Source organism: Amblyraja radiata, chromosome 6, assembly GCF_010909765.2.
Source record: "Amblyraja radiata isolate CabotCenter1 chromosome 6, sAmbRad1.1.pri, whole genome shotgun sequence".
Lineage (NCBI taxonomy): Eukaryota > Metazoa > Chordata > Chondrichthyes > Rajiformes > Rajidae > Amblyraja > Amblyraja radiata.
The window spans coordinates 19205285-19222267 of NC_045961.1; the positions used below are offsets into that span (position 1 = coordinate 19205285).

Consider the following 16983-nt stretch of genomic DNA (forward strand, 5'->3'; position numbering starts at 1 on the left):
ATTGAAGTCCATCTAGACCAGATCCACCACTTTACCCTCATCAATTTCCCTAATAACCTCTTCAAGAAATTCAAGATTAGTCAAACATAACCTTCTAGTCACAAATCCATGTTAACCTCCTAATCCGATCCTATTTATCCAGATTCTTATATATATTATCTTTAAGTATCCTTCCATAAATTTGCCCACCACTGACGTCAAACAACGTTCTTGTTAGAACTCTGCTCTTCTCTCACTTCTTTGTCCTCCTGTTCACTTACCTCAGGGCTATTATCTATTCGTACCTGCGGGACAGCCCTCATGTAAGGATTGAAATGGTACCAGGTAGATCAACCTTCTACCTGAACATCGGTGGGTGGTTCGGAAAGCTCATACATACACCTTGTCTCCAGGTTTAAAGGGTCCTTCCTCCTGGTCCACCTCCAACGGCTTTTACTTTGCCTGTGCATAAATAGACTTGTATATCATAATTAACTGTTGCATATACTTCTTAAATTCTACCTCTAACTGTTCCAAACTCGGTCCCTTGTAGGGGCCTCTCCATTGTGCCACCTGCATAGGTCGGCCAGTAAACATCTCATGTGGTGTTATGTGGGTTATTCGGTTAGTTTGCATGCAACATCTCTTCAGTGCCAATGGCAGGGCATCGATCCAATTCAACTTTGTAATTACACAAATCTTATTTATATTAACCTTCAATGTTCCATTTATTCTTTCCACCATGCCTGTGACTGCAGAAGTTACACACCCAAACCTGTGTTTTACTCTAAGGGCCTGTAGCGCCAACTTGACTACTCTCTGAATGAAAACAATCCGTTGTCAAAGCTGATTTCTATAGGTCTACCAAACCTCTTAATTACCTTAAAGTCTAATTCATCCTTATGCACCATTTCAAACCCTACATACCTCCTATTATGATCCATTTAACAAGAAACATTCACAAGCAAAACCTTTTTGTCCCCTTCATTCAAAAGCACTGACTGTAAAACATTTCTCAGACTTGTGTGTCCTTCTTCCTTCATTATCTTTCTCAATGACGTCACAATTTCAACATACTTTCCAATCTAGTCTGAACTATATCCTGCCTTTCCCAAGGTCATCATCATCTGTCCTACTGTCTGAGGTTTTATAATTAAAATCTCTCTCACATTGCTTCTCACTTGTGGAGCAAACCAACAAATCATCCACATACTGTATCAAATACTTTCTAAGAGTACACCTTCCAACTCTGCCTTTAACATCTGATTAAAACATGGGGCTAGTATTTAAAACCCAGCCGCATCCTGATTACTATACCTGTTCATATTCCCAACACACCTTATCCATTACCTGTCTCCTTACTAGCCTTTCTTGACATCCTCCTTGAGATCCCTCCCTCCCTTGGGGACCCCAGTCCTGTCTGGGCTTATATCCAGATTTATTTCACTCCTGATAGGGCATTTGAGGAAACGCTCCTCCAAAGACATTTATTATGGAATTCTCTGGCCCCCGTTTGGCTCACTGTGATAGGACTCACTGTGTGTTGGTGCATCACTTATTTCAGTCTTTTCAACCAGGTCTGTTGTTATTGACAACATTGTCTTTCTTTTTTCATGCTCTTTCTTTTTGAGCTCTTCAAGTTACATTTGCATCATTTTTCTCTGCACCTCTTCCTGCTGGTCTGCAATTTTTTTTCCTATCTTTGCGATATTTCTCGACCGCAGAGACCAAATGATCGCTGAATCGGGGGTGGGAAATAGATGACAATCCCACCACCTCCTCCAATCTAGACTTGACTTTAGGAGGAATGACATCCACCACAGTGGTTCAGAATATAGTTTTCATTAACTGGTTGCCTTCTATTTCTTGTTCAGTTTCAAGTCTCCACCTTTTCAGCTGGTTCTCCAGATAGGCTGCTGGATTATTTGCCTCTCCCAGTGGATCTCCCCTTTATTCCTTGGGGTCCACCTTATGTGGGTAACATTGTCTGAGGGCCTGCCATACCCTCTGCCTGACTGTGTCAAACAGCATGCCATTGTTTATTGCATTGTTTACAGCATTTTTATACCAGCCATCTTCAGTAGTTCTGTCAGTTTAGTGGTTCCTATCACTTTCACCAACAGTGCCTTCAAATCTCCCGTAGCCAATAATCGTCCCACGTTCTCCTCCTCCAAAGCCCTAATCCATTTCCTGCCCCATCAGGAATATTGGGTAATGTATTTTTAGCCCTCTCGGGTTATGGGTGCCCCAACTGATAATCTGTGTCTGTCCTGCTCTTTTCTTTTTTAAAGCAGTCTCATCAATTTATCCCTCTGCTTCCCACTTTAATCCTTTCTGGTATGCCTTCTTTCTTATTAAAATCTTCCACTGACTCCTCCTGATTTATTACTTTCACACCTGTTGTTTCCTACTTCTGTTATCTCCTAACTGCCTCTCCTTTCTTTCTAAACTGCCTAAGTGTATCTAATTCCTTTCCTTTCCGCTTTTCCCACTTTTCCAACTTATCTGTGGGCATATAATTCATAATTAACACTTCCATCTTGTCACACATTTACCTTGAAAATGCCTTCCTTGGGCCACTTCCTCAAATCTCAGCTAATTCTGAAAATCTCAGCAAACAATTATCACCCTTCTCCAACCAGAATGTTTACCATAAAACAACAAACCATAAAAGCTGGTCATGTTTCAGCAATTAACTTATTTCCAATTATTTCAATCCATTCTCACCACTATTTTAAATGTCCAATTCCTAGCACTAGTAACAATTTTCCAAATTAACTTTACTGAAAAATCTAAAAGAAACATCCGAAAAAACCAAGAAACATACATTTTCCAACTTTCCCCTTTTAGGTTACGAGGATACAAAGAGTTAATCGTTACCTTACAGCTGTTCGTAACCTTCCCCCATTGCTTACAACTTATTAAAGGAACATACACCTACCCTTACAATATGGTCTACAACAAACAAAAGAATTATCACATATATGAACTTCCTCATTCATTCAAAACCGTTTTTTACACACAAATCACATTCGTTCCATTCTTACTTCAAATAAATTATGCAATTTTCTACACGGATTAAATTTTCAAAATTAACATTTATATAATTCTTATCTCCCTTTTAAGTTAAAGTAGGATGGTCTAATCCCCTATCAGTCAGGTTCCTGAGTGCTGTGATTGGACATTGATTCAGATCGTGATTAGTCAGACTCACCGTCACTCAAATTCTAACCACACCCCACTAAGATCACAACCAATCAAAATCCTAGTCACTCAACATCTGACCACATGCCACTCCCATTAATTTCCAGACAAATGAATACATTTTGTCTTGATCTCTTAGCAGAAAGAATGCTGAAAGAACAAGCAGCAGAAAGAATGCAGCAAGCTTATGTTCACAAACAGTTAAGAAACTCAGTCCTTAAACCATACACTATTATTATTACTATTTTACTTTCTGCTATTCTACAATATTTTATCACTGTGTACACTTTCTGTTATGCATTTACCTTAAATTTGTATTTTGCCCGTACAAACCCCTGACCTCTCAGGGCGGTATCCATAGAATACTCATTCGTATTTTGCCCGTACAAACCCCTGACCTCTCAGGGCGGTATCCACAAATACTTGCCTCGTCCGTGCAAACCCCTGACCTGTCAGGGCGGTATCCACGAGGTCTTCATACCTGCCTCGCACGTGCAAACCCCTGACCTCTCAGGGCGGTATCCACGAGGTCTTAATAAACTCTTAATACTATCACATTACTTTCTTATCACAAATATTATTACTCACTACACACAGCGCAGCCTTCTCGGACAATGCTCCTGGCCTCCTTTTTAGAACAATTTAGTGCCTGATTCTTGGGTCGGAGAGACCTTCTAACTACCTAGGCACTTCTGTGTCCCCAATGGCTTATCATGAACAACAGGTTATTAGTCCAAATGGAAAAACGCATAATTTTTAGGTGGCCACCTTTGTCCTGTTGTCCTTAAGAGCCACATAAGGGGCTGGGAAGGCCCTGGGCTACTTGTCTTTTAATTAATGGTCTCTTACCGACCCTGCTCGCTGCGCCAATCTTGTCGTGGTTTAGAGACTTAAAGTTGGATAAGATGACACAGACACGGAGAATTCTTCAAGAAGACGAAAGCCTTTATTTGCAAACATCAGCTGGAACATTCAGAGATGACAGATCACCTGTCTGTTCTCTAACTGCTCTTCGATTCACAGAAACGAGTAGCTTTTATTTCACTCTTTCAGCCTTATCTCTGCTACACCATCTTTCATGCTGTACTTCTTTGCATCAATCTGTCTTTGATTCTAGTATTCACTGTCTCGCTACCATTACGTCCGACCTTGGTTCAGTCTTATTAAACTTTACATTTCCCGTCCATATCTCGTCCCTCACTCGCCACCCTTAAAATAACTTCTAATGTCCCAGCTTGTCCTGCCACCATTACGTTTCAGTTAAAGCCAAGGCTACTCAAGCCAAGGCTACCCACACCATTTTACATTGGTTTATATGTTTACACACAAAGGTACAAATGTATTTATTAAGAATACAGATACACTGCACAAAAGTAAAAATTAGTAACTTGTTTAGTACCTTGATTACAAGATAAATGTTAAGTGCTGCAAAACTAACAATCACGTGAGTCTGAGTACAATAAGCTGATTACGTAAAATAGCTGACATCTGCTGTGTATGATAGATGTCTTAATTAAGTCTTCTATAACTTCCATAGTTTCAGTGAGGTTACCCCCTCATCCTTCTAAACTCCAGTGAGTACAGTCCCAGTGCTGTCAAACGCTCATCATACATTAACCCAATCATCTCTAGCATCATTCTTGTAAACCACCTCTGGATTCTCTCCGATGCCTACACATCCTTTCTCAAATATGGGGTCCTAAACCGTTCATAATGCAGGGCTCTCACTTAACTTTTTTCCCCTCTTGCCAGCCGGGCAACCTAGGCAGTTTTTTAGATTGCCAAATGACAGTTTAGGTGGTCATTTAAGACGGCATGCGATAATGTGCTCGGACGAAGTGCGTAGTTACCAGTCGGAATTATGCTCAATTAAGCATTCACATATTATTTCTGCTTCAAATAAAGTCACAAACTAAACATATTCACCAATCAAGACATGATATATACCCCAATGACATGCAGCAAAATAATAAAACAGTATCTCAACTCTTTTTACACGTTGCATTTAATGCAATTTCTATTATTTCTTTCCACTCCACTTCCAAACAAAAATGTGGTTAGATTATTCAGCGTATTATCAACCTGTGTCAATAAATCCTGGACCATGGTAACATGTATGCTTAACCATGCACACTACAGATTGATGCAAGCATGTTCTCTGTGATGGACCGAAAATTATCATGACATGGCCATAGCATGGGTCGTTTTTGCTATTGGTACAGAAACACTCTCGCTTCCCACATAATTTATGCACAACAAAATATACAGGTTGCAAGGAAATATCAAAACTACATTTTATGATAATAGCTGTTAAAACTGACTATACCCATCTGACAGAGATGGTCAAAGGTCATAACTGCAGCAAATGTTATTTTGGTAATATATTTAAAGGTGTCAAAACGCCGCATTACCGGACATTCAGATTAGATGTATGTGTTATGAACAGCAATGAAGATACCCAATTTGTACACACCAGATTTAAAAAAAATTATTAATAAACGCTGTTTCCATCATTCCCACTTCAGAATTAATGTTAACATTTTAACTGAAATATCTCCTGACCAAATTTGTGATGTATATGACCGACTGTAAAAGTAAAATCTGGATAAATCCAATGTATAGTTGTGAATGTTTTCATTAAATAACTACTGTACTGATACTCCATATTAAGAACATTGATTTGCCGGTAAAATGAATTCCGTAATAACTTGTCAACGGTAGCAGTGACAATTGAACACTGCTGTTTTAATGTTTCACGTGCTCACAATTTTATTAATCCATCTTTATGGATTAAAAACAAAAATAACATGGAATTAAACACGTTTGGGGGGGGGGGGGGGGGGGTTGAGAAGGCAATCGGTGCGGAATGGATGGATTGAGGCTGGGGAATTAGTGCGTGTTGGTTGGAGTAGATAACATTGTGAGGGGAGAGCGCGGCAGATGTCAGTGGGGTTGAATGGGGCGATCAGTACGGGATGGACGGGGGGATCTGTGCAGGATGGATGGGGGGGAATCAGTGCAGGGTGGATGGGGGGGATCTGTACAGGATGAATGGGGGGGGGGATCGGTACAGGATGAATGGTGAGACAAAAATGCTGGAGAAACTCAGCGGGTGAGGCAGCATCTATGGAGCGAAGGAAATAGGCAACGTTTCGGGTCGAGACCCTTCAGACTGATCCCCCCCATTGTTCTTGAATGGGGGGGAGGATCAGTATAGGATGAATGGGGGAGGTCAGTACAGTGTGGATCGGAGGGTCTGTGCAGGATGAATGGGAGTATCACTACAGGATGAATGGGTGGATCACTACAGGATGGATGGGGGATCGGTGCAGGATAAATGGAAGGGGGGGGTCAGTACGGGATGAATGGGTGGCTCAGTACAGGATGGATGGGTGGGAGCAGTGCAGAATGAATGGGGGGGTGGCAGGAGAATCAATGTGAGGTGGATAGGGAGATTAGTGCAGGATGAATAGATGGGAGGGGGGGGGGTAGATGGGGAGGGGAGCACGGGATGTCAGTGAGGACTGAATAGAGGCGGGAATGGGGATCAGTGTAGGATTGAGAGGAGGGGTCCCAGGATAAAGGGGGGGGGAGAGAGACAGACAGACAGAGCGACAGACAGACAGACAGAGAGAGACAGAGATAGAGACGGAGAGGGAGACAGACAGAGGGGGAGAGAGACGGGAAGAGAGAGGGACAGAGGGGGAAAGAGGAACGGGGGGGAGAGAGATGGGGGGGAGAGAGGGAGAGACAGAGGGAGAGACAGAGGGAGAGAGACGGGGAGAGGGACAGAGAGACACAGGGACAGGGAGAGTGACAGACAGAGGGAGTGGGACAGACGGAGAGGGACAGACAGAGGGAGAGGGACAGACAAAGAGGGAAAGGGAGAGAGGGACAGACGGAAAGAGAGGGGGAGAGAGGAGGTGGGGAGAAAGGAAGGTCAGCGCTCCTCAGACAACACCGGCATCATTGCCCTGCTGCCTTGGCCGTCCCTGTCCACCGCCAACTGCCGCCGCCAAAGGGGGAGGCAGTTGGGATCTCCTTGCCACCGCCTCCCCTCCTCCGCCAGCCAACAGCAAGGTGCGGGGCCGAGCGGTGCAGATGCTTCAGATGGCAGAAGGGGGCCTCCCGCTCGCTCGCTCCCTCCCTCCCGGCCTCGGCGTGCGGGAGGGTTTGTTTTGAAAGCGCCGCTGGCGGAGTGGCAAGCAGCGGCCGCTATCAGGACGGGCGGGGTGCGGGTGGAGGTGCCGCTGTCGCTGCTGCTGTGCGGGGCCTGTCATTCGCTCCGATTCTCCGTCACCCCGCACCTAGTACATTACCCGCACTACAGCTGTTGCCGCCGTCGACACGAAACGTCACGTTCCTTTTCTCCAGAGATGCTGCCTGGCCTGCTGAGTTACTCCAGTTTTTTGTGTCTATCTTCGGTATAAACCAGCATCTGCAGTGCCAAGCCGGGCAAAATGACTCGGCTTTTAGGTTGCCCAACGGCACTTTAGGTGGTCATTGGCACCCGGGCAACTGCTAATTTCGAGCCCTGTAATACTCTAAGTATGGTCTGACCAGTACCTTTATAAAGCCTCAGCATTACATTCCTGTACTTGTCTACATCAGACACAAACTGATCCAAAGCTGCTGACCCCAATCAGTTGAAGACACTATCTCTTCTGCTTTGCATTGGATTCTGCAACATAGACTTAAACGTTAGGGTTGTATGTCTATGCTAATATGTATGCTAATACCCCTTATTTAAGAACGGAGATGAGGAAACACTTTTTCGATTAGATTAGATTAGATTCCTTTATTGTCATTCAGACCTTTCTGTCTGAACGAAATTTTGTTTCCCTGCAGTTATACATATAATAAAAAATGACAAAAACACATAATCAACACAAATTTAACATCCACCACAGTGAGTTCACCAAACACCTCCTCACTGTGATGGAAGGCAAAATCTTAAAGTCTCTGTCTCTTACCTCTTTGTTCTCCCTCTGCGCCGAGGCGATCCAGGCTCCAGATGTTGTGGCACCACCGGGTGATGGTAAGTCCCGCGGCTCAACCGTGCTCCGCGAACAGTGAGTCTGGAATTCTCTGCCTCAGAGGGCGGTGGAGGCCGATACACTGGAAACTTTCAAGAGAGAGCTAGATAGAGCTCTTGAAGATAGCGGAGTCGGGGGTAAAGGCAGGAATAGGGTACTAATTGTGGATGATCAGCCATGATCATGTTGAATGGCAGTGCTGGCTTGAAGGGCCGTGTGGCCTACTCCTGCACCTATTGTCTATTGATTTGATCTGCCTCTCATCTTTCTTTCAGTGGTTTTTAGGTCCAGTCCAGAACATAGAACATAGAAAATAGGTGCAGGAGTAGGCCATTGGGCCCTTCGAATCAGCACCACCATTCAATATGATCATGGCTGATCATCCAAAATTAGTACCCCGTTCCGGCTTTTCCCCCATATCCCTTGATTCCATTAGCCCAAAGAGCTAAATTTAACTCTCTTGAAAACATCCAGTGAATTGGCCTCCACTGCGTTCTGTGGCAGAGAATTCCACAGAATTCACAACTCTGGGTGAACATTTTTTTCCTCATCTCAGCCCTGAATGGCCTACCCTTTATTCTTTGGGGGAGTCCAGAACACCTGGTTCTGGACTCCCCCAACATCAGGAACATTTTTCCTGCATCTCCCTGTCCAATCCTCTAAGAATTTTATATGTTTCTATAGGATTCCCTCTCATCCTAAATTCCAGCGAATACAAGCCCAGTCGACCCATTCTTTCATCATACGTCAGTCCCGCCATCCCGGGAATTAACCTGGTGAACCTACGCCACACTCCCTCAATAGTAATGTCTTTCCTCAAATTAGAAGACCAAAAGTGCAGTAGGCCATCCTTGTTCCGAAACTCAAATTGGCTCTCTTCACTGCCTGCTGTACCTGCATGCTTACTTCAGTGACTGATGGACAAGCACACCCAGGTCTCATTGCACCTCCCCATCTCCTAATCTGACACCATTCAGATAATAATCTGCCTTCCTGTTCTTGCCACCAAAGTGGATAACCTCACATTTATCCACATCATGCTTGCATCTGCCATGCTTCCGCCACTCACCCAACCTATCCAGGTCACCCTGCAGCATCCTAACATCCTCCTCGCAGTTCACGCTGCCACCCAGCTTTGTGTCATCTGCAAACTTAGAAATGTTACATTTAATTCCCTTGTTTAAATCGTTAATAATTATAGTAAACAACTGGGGTCCCAGCACCGAGCCTTGTGGCACCCCACTTGTCACTGCCTGGCATTCTGAAAAGGACTCGTTTATTCCTAATCTTTGCTTCCTGTCTGCCAACCAGTTCTCTATCTATGCCAATACCCTACCCCAGGCACGTGCCGTGAGTAATTACTCAAGGTAGGCAGTCAGTCGGATTTTAAACAATCTTAAACCGCGCATGAGCAGATTGTTCTCTCCGTAAGCTGTCAGTCGACTTTTATAAAGTCTTCAAAAGCCATATCTCTTAATAAAGTACTGTATTTCCCGGTAATGAAGACACACCTGCGTCGAAGACGCACCCCTATTTTGAGTTGCTAAATTTTGAAAGAAGGCTGGCGGGACATAGAATTTCTCACGCTCAAAAAAATAAAAAATAAAAATAAAGAAAGTAACAATTCAATTTGCCCAAGGCTTCCGTTCTTCATTCTTAATTACTGAATGGGTGGGGGGTGGAGGGTGATGGCAGGTGGAGAGATGGTGGGAAAAACGGGAACACACCGTTCTGATCTTATTGAATGACAATACTAGTTCAATTGGGGGGAAGAGTTCCTTTCACAGCATGTGGGGAGTCTGGCCAGGGGTAAAGTTGCGGGGAGGGCAGGATGTTCTTGATGTTGCTGTACATCGTTCTGGGGCCTCCAAGACGCTTGTAAATTTTCGTGTCTTATTTTTGGGTACAAAATAGCATCTTCATTGCTGGGAAAAACGGTATTTAAAAACATAGCTCAAAGAAATCTACTTACCACATTATTTGTACACAAACTCCATTCTTCTCTCTTTGTTTCTTAAGATACTCTTTTAAGATAATGACAATTCATGTTTGAAAAACCCGCCAAGAAACTTGCGCTGCGCATGCGCAGTAGGCTGCTACGCATGCGCAGAATGCAGTCCACGGTGCAAAGGCAGAATTTCAGTTGCCTTCAGCTCCCCTTGTTGTGAAGCCTTGAAGCATCGTCGATAGCACGTGAGCTGCATGGACTTTCGCGAATTACATGTACTGCGCATGAAAGGCACGGAGAATGATGCCTACCTAAGAGATCGATCTCTTAGGTAGGCATAATTCTCCCGTGCCTTTACTATTTATATTTAATAATTATCATTTTATAATTTTAGTCAGGGTAGGCAGTGCCTACCTTGCCTACCCTGATGGCACCTGCCTGCCCTACCCCCAATACCATGTGCTCTAATTTTGCACACTAATCTCTTGTGTGGGACCTTGTCAAAGGCTTTTTGAAAGTCTAAGTACGGACTATATTAAATTGCCTGGTTAATCTATTATATTGTATATGATCTTGTATATCAATTGACTAAGGCTGACATCCTTCACCTTCAATTCTGAGGAGATGAATATGAGTCTTGCAGATGGGGCGGGGGATTATTTGTGATGTGGCACACTTGATTTACTGGGCCTAAAAGTGTTTGAACTGCCGATATTAAAGTCCTCAGTGGTGTTCCAGTTGCTTATTCTCAATTTTGAGTTCTTGTCGGCAAGGGATTTTGAAGAATTTGTATCTGTTTTTATTCCAAGGAAACATTGAAGATCAGCTTGAATCGTTTCTTATTTTGTCTTCTTGTTAATCTTGTTCTGAAGCTCGGAGTCCAGAAACAAAGAACTGCAGATGCGGTTTATACCAAAGATAGACACAAAGTGCTGGAGTAACAGTGGGTCAGGCAGCATCTCTGCAGAAAAAGGCTGGGCGACATTTTTTAAATTCTTCAGTAAGGTCCCAACATGAAACATTGCCCATCCTTTTCCTTGAGAGATGCTACCTGACTCGCTGAGTTACTTCAGCACTTTGTATCTGTCTCAGTGTGTAGTCTGTTTCAGAATTTAATCATTGAGTGATACAACAAAGAAACAGGTCTTTTAGATCTGGATATTCACCTGAGCTAGTCCTATTTGTCTTGTCTTTCTTCAAAATCCTCAACTTTCCTACCTCTGAACTGATGTGCTCGCCATGTGACTGCTACCTGCAATGAGAGCCTCGTGCTTGGGATTTTGATTTTGGCCAGGAAACTAACATTGAACATCCAGTGAGATTGGAGGATTTTGCAGAGGGGCGGGTGGTCCTAGTCTCTGAACTGCACTGGAGAGCAGACATCACTGAAGCCTTGTGGTCCACAAGCTGTGTGTTTGCTTTGAGACATGCAAGGAAATCCAATGCTGGCATCTTGAATAAAACACAAAGTGCTGGAATAATTCAGTGGGTCAGGCAGCATGTCTGGAGGATGAAGATAGGCAAGCTTTCGGGCAGGGACCTTTCACATCGTGTCTATATTCTCCGGAGATGCTACCTGACCATTGAATTATGCCAGCACTTTGTGTGTTTGCTTGGTTTGAGGTCTTGATCTTCATGCATACATTTTACTTCAAGATGACATGGGTGAACATTGGCAAATTAATTGACTTTTATAATCGATGCCTATGTTTGCTGTGAGGTGGCCTGTATATTTTTATGGTGTCATCGTGAATCTTAACTGTTGGAATTAGTATTATGGATGTTTGGTGTAAGGCCCTTTTGGTGGCAATGGAGGTTGAACAGTGGAGAGGCGCAAGAAACTGCAAATGCTGGCATCCTGAGTAAAATAACAAAAATTGGAGAACAGCTTCTTATATTTCACTTGGACAGCTAACAACCCAGTTGTAAACATTTTGATTTCTCTATCTTCAAGTAACCCTTGCATCCCCATCCCTCATTGAAATTCTCCCACTCTGGTTGTACTAGTTTCACTGTCGCCCTGCTGAGATTCACGGTTTGCATAACTTGTTATCTCCTCCCCCACGGCCAACAATGGACCATTGTTGGCTCCACCTTTGCTTGATCATCATTGGTGGCTCTGATCTGTCTTTTTTGACCACTCTAGTTGTTGGCAGAATGGTTCAGTTGCCTGATAACAGCAGGGAAGAAACTGTCCCTGAATCTGGAGGTATGCGTTTTCATACTTCTGTACCTTTTGCCTGATGGGGGAAGAGGGAATGCGACTCATCTTTGATTATGCTGGTGACCTTTGCGAGGCAGTGTGAGGTATAAATGGAGTCAATGGAAGGGAGGTTGGTTTGGGCTGCCTCCACAATTCTCTGTAATTTCTTGTGGTCTTGGGATGACCTGTTTCAAACCATGCTGTGATGCATCCCGATAAAATGCGTATGGGATTATAATTATTTTTTTACTCCTTTGCAGATGTAGTGGCATTTGTGAACGTGTGGTCTTCAAACAGGACTGAAAACTATTCAAAATCGTTTGAAGAAGACTTGGTTGACATGGGTGCCAGGGTAAGTATTGCTTTCCACAATGTTTTAAGATGCCCACTGCTGCATATGAAATTTGAAAACTACTTGTTACTTGGTAATACTCAATTGGGTTAGAGTTTGTGGTGAGCATGCGGTTGAATTGTGAAGTATTTCTGAAAATAAAAGAGGAATTCTGAACAGTTTGAACTTGGGGATGAAAACGGCATGCTGTTGTGTGATTATTGCATTTTGAGTTTTTGGGATTAGACGGAGCCAAACCAAAGTCTGAAGAAGGATCCCGACCCAAAACGTCACCCATCCTTTTTCTCCAGAGATGTTGCCTGACCCGCTTGTGTCTATCAGAGCCAAAACAAAACCCACATTTAGAAAAAACTTGCGGTGAGAACTTTTTACAGATGGTGAAGTAATGCTGCCTAACTTGGCAGGAACTGTCAAAAGGTAAATGTTTCTTCTCGTTGGAAACAATCTCAAGCCAATGAAACTTTATATCAAAAAAAAAAATCAAGTGTTCAATTGTGTTGCAATTATCTCTGGTGTCAAAAAATACGGCACTCAAACAATTGCATCAAGCGTTATAGAAAAATATTGCACTCAAGCATTGGACATTATGAGCAGTTATTACCTCAGTCACATAAGGTGTTTTCCTTGGCAATGTCTGGAGAAGTGGCAGGTAATCTCTGCAGCTCTCAGTTTGTTCACACAGCCATTCACTTACACAGTTGATCATGAGAAAGTTGCACTTATTTCTCCCCTCCCCTTCCACCTACATTCCTTCCTCTAGCGCCACAATTCACAACTCTTTAATCCTTTAGCCCCGCATCACCTTCTGTCTTTTCATCTCTGGCCTTTGTCCAGACATGTGCAATTAAATTAAGCCAATTAACCGACAAACTTGTGTGTCTTTGGAGTGTGGGAGTAAATCGGAGATCCCGGAGAAAACCCACGCAGGTCAGGGGGAGAACGTACAAACTCTGTACAGACAGCACCCGTAGTCAGGATTGAACCCAGGTCTCTGGCGCCGTAAGGCAGCAACTCTACCGCTGTGCCACCATGCCGTCCTTGTTTATCCACTTTGTGTTCTACATTTCATTCAAGTTTTGTCATTTACGAGTAGACATTTTGTGTACTTTCCCCTTATCGGCACAAAAGTGAACATAACTTTCACAGCAGAAAAATTCAAATCCAAAATTTAAACTTTGATAATATTACTCTAAACATTAATCTTCTCCTCGTACAAATCATTTAAAAGATCCTTCAATGTAACTTGAACAAATACTGTGCACAATTCTGCAAATAAACTTTGCCACAGGAGCAGCTATCTGTGATCCTAAAGGTCATCTCCTGGCAATTAATCTTGTTTTAAATAACACTGGTAAGAACAATTTTCCTTTCTTTGAATCTGTCCACCATGTATCATTTTTAGATCATGCATATATAAAACACCAGTATTCTTCTTTCCAGTGAGATAAAAACAGCCAGTCACCAATATTCTGTCCCTTATTCTTCAGTCAGTTAATTAGCTCAACTTCTAATCTGTAAATTACTCTGCTACATGGTGTTTATTTAATTTCTCGACTGCACATCTATTTGGACTAACTTCATCAATCCTCTCCATTGCCTTCAAACTAACCAACGTATCACTACCGCATCTAAACTTCTGTTTAACTGTTACCGAAGGCCGAGTTCTAGCAACTTCAATCCACTCTTCCCTCACAACATTTTACCATCTCCATATCTAAGTGATATATTCACATTACTAAAATCATTAATTCTGGTTCAAATTCATCCGTTTTTTTTCGGCTCCTCGCGTCTTGAAGCCTCTTATTTTAAACTCTGAGCATAACAAGTGGTGACGCGGTAGAGTTGCGGCCTTACAATGCCAGAGACCCGGGTTCGATCCTAACTACAGGTACCGTCTGTATGGAATTTGTACTTTCTCCCTGTGTCCGTGTGGGTTTTCCCCAGGTGCTCCAGTTTCCTCCCCATTCCAAAGATGTGCAATTTTATAGGTTAATTACCTCTGTAATTTATCCTCAGTGTGTAGGGTAGGGTACCACTGATCATTGGTTGGTGCGGATTCGGTGGCCGAAGAGCCTGTTTCCACGCTGTATCTCTAAACTAAATAATGCAAATTATACAAAAATGGTGGCATTTGCAAGGGGAATGTGGATCTCTGAAAGTGTCAACACAAGTGGATGAGTTGATACATGGCATGGTTGCCTTAATTGGTTGGGCCATCACATGCAAAATTTGGGAAGTAAGGATGCTGCTGTATAAAACTTCTCTGCATCACTAGGGGTGTTGTATGCAACTCATTACAAGGACGATGTGGAGAAGGCACAGATTAGGTTCACCAGGATGTTGCCCTATAATGATGAGTATTAGTTTTCAGGAGATGTTGGTCAAACATAGATTGTTTTTACTGGATTGTTAAAGGCCAAGGGATGACCTGAGGGGTATATAGAATTATGGATAGGTTAGATAGTCAGAGCCTTCCCTGGATGGAAATGCTTAATATTTTTAACCTTTTTGAAAACACAAATACAGACCGCAATCAATACAATTAGGTGGTCTGTAAATTTATAGTGTTCTCTAATTGATTCAGTCAAAGGTTTATGGACATAATACGTGTTGTTAACCTCTTGATACATTGTTAATCACAAGGAGGCATATATATAGAATGGCCATTATTTATTGAAAGGCACTTATAACACACTACAGCATGTTGCTTCAGCTGAATAGCAGCGTAGACTGCCGTCACGAGTTGGGTTGCGCTAATATGAACAGTGTAGTAGGCGGAGCTTCTAATAATAAAGCACTCCATTGGTTAGTAAGTGAAGTAACCAATCTACATCCTTGTAGAAATAAAAGGGAAGCACATCTAAATCTAGATGACCTATAACACACTGCTATGTGATGACTGAATAATACAGTACCCAAAACGCTAATGGTGCATACAGGGACGTACAGATGGTTTAAACCAACCCCCGTAACTAAGGGGCGGCCTACAAACCCGTCCCTCGCAAATGCAGTATAGATCCGCGTCTCCTACCTTCACTGGGGAAATAACCCCACGCGGGGAGAGCACTGGAGACCCGGGCGGGGGGGGAACACGGCGAAGCCGGCGAGGGGGGCACCGCACGTTGTGGTGAGGGCGTAAGGGACATAGCCAATGGTTGGTCTGCAGCAGCAGAGCGTGAGGGAAGAGACAGTCCGACAGTAGAAGGGTAGATCGGACACGTGGCTTCTGGATACGAGACCTAAGGACGTGGTTCCTTCACAGGAAGGAGATGTTGACGGTTGCGTCTGTAAATTCCTCCGTTGGAGCTTACCACGTACGAGTGCGGCTCTTTTGCAGGGCTGTGGATGTAACCCAAACGGCCATAGCCTTTGTCAGTCTGAAGGCGAACAACTTGCCCACTGGAGAGAGTTTTAAGTGGTTTGCTGGACTTATCGAAAAAATCGCTTCTGGGCATCGCGTTTCAGTTGGAGTTGTTTCTGGACGACAGGAGGTGAACGGACCTGTGGCTGCAGCAGCTGCTGGGGCACTGGCAGGGCAGCACGGGTCTGCCAAGACATCAGGCGTTGGGCTGGAGACCCCAGTATTGGGTCACGCGCGATGTACCTTAAGTTGAGCAGGTCCAAGAACACATCGGATTTAGCAATGTGTGAGAGCTCCATTAATTGTTTGACGCTATGGACCGCCCCGTTCTGCGAGTCCGTTGGACTGTGGAAATTCAGGACTGCCGGTGACATGGCGAAAATCCCATTGTTGAGCAGAGTTTTTGAAACATGGGTGATGAACTGACTGCCGTTATTAGACAGGAGGCGTGCAGGGATGCCGTGTATGGAGAAGTGGCGTGACAGTTTTTGGATGACTATCGGATGTGATGTTTTGGAGTAGGCCAATTTCGAACCAACCCGAATACGAGTGTTTTCCACGCCACTCGAATATGTCGGTTGCGACCATGGACCACGGCAGAGGAGGAACAGGGTGTGAGAGCAAGGGCTGCTTCTGTTGGTGTGGCGTTCGGCTGTTGCAGACAGTGCAGGCTTCTACTTTTTTGCGTATATACTCGGTCATCCCGGGCCAGTAAAACATGCTCTTTGCTCGTTGTAAGGTCACTTCGAAACGGGTGGCCCCTGTGGATGGCATCAAAGTACTTATCCTGTAGAACAGCTGGGATGACTGCTTTCTGACCCTTGATTATGACCCCGTCCTGTAGCACCAGTTCGTCGCGAACCAGGTAGTAGGGGCGAATCGCAAGTGGGGCACTATGTT

The 16983-nt window shown here is 43.8% G+C and overlaps 1 protein-coding gene across 3 annotated transcripts in view; it reads left to right on the forward strand.

Annotated features, from left to right (window-relative positions):
* mcph1 (microcephalin 1) overlaps positions 1-16983 on the forward strand; it is an 88451-nt gene that overhangs the window by 3361 nt on the left and 68107 nt on the right. For all 3 annotated transcript variants that reach the window (XR_004412284.1, XM_033022292.1, XM_033022291.1), the window contains exon 3: positions 12631-12722. Coding sequence is in view for 2 of the 3 variants with exons in the window: in XM_033022292.1 (XP_032878183.1) it covers positions 12631-12722 (92 nt within the window). In the remaining variant the exon portion in view is untranslated. The remainder of the gene's footprint in view (positions 1-12630; positions 12723-16983) is intronic.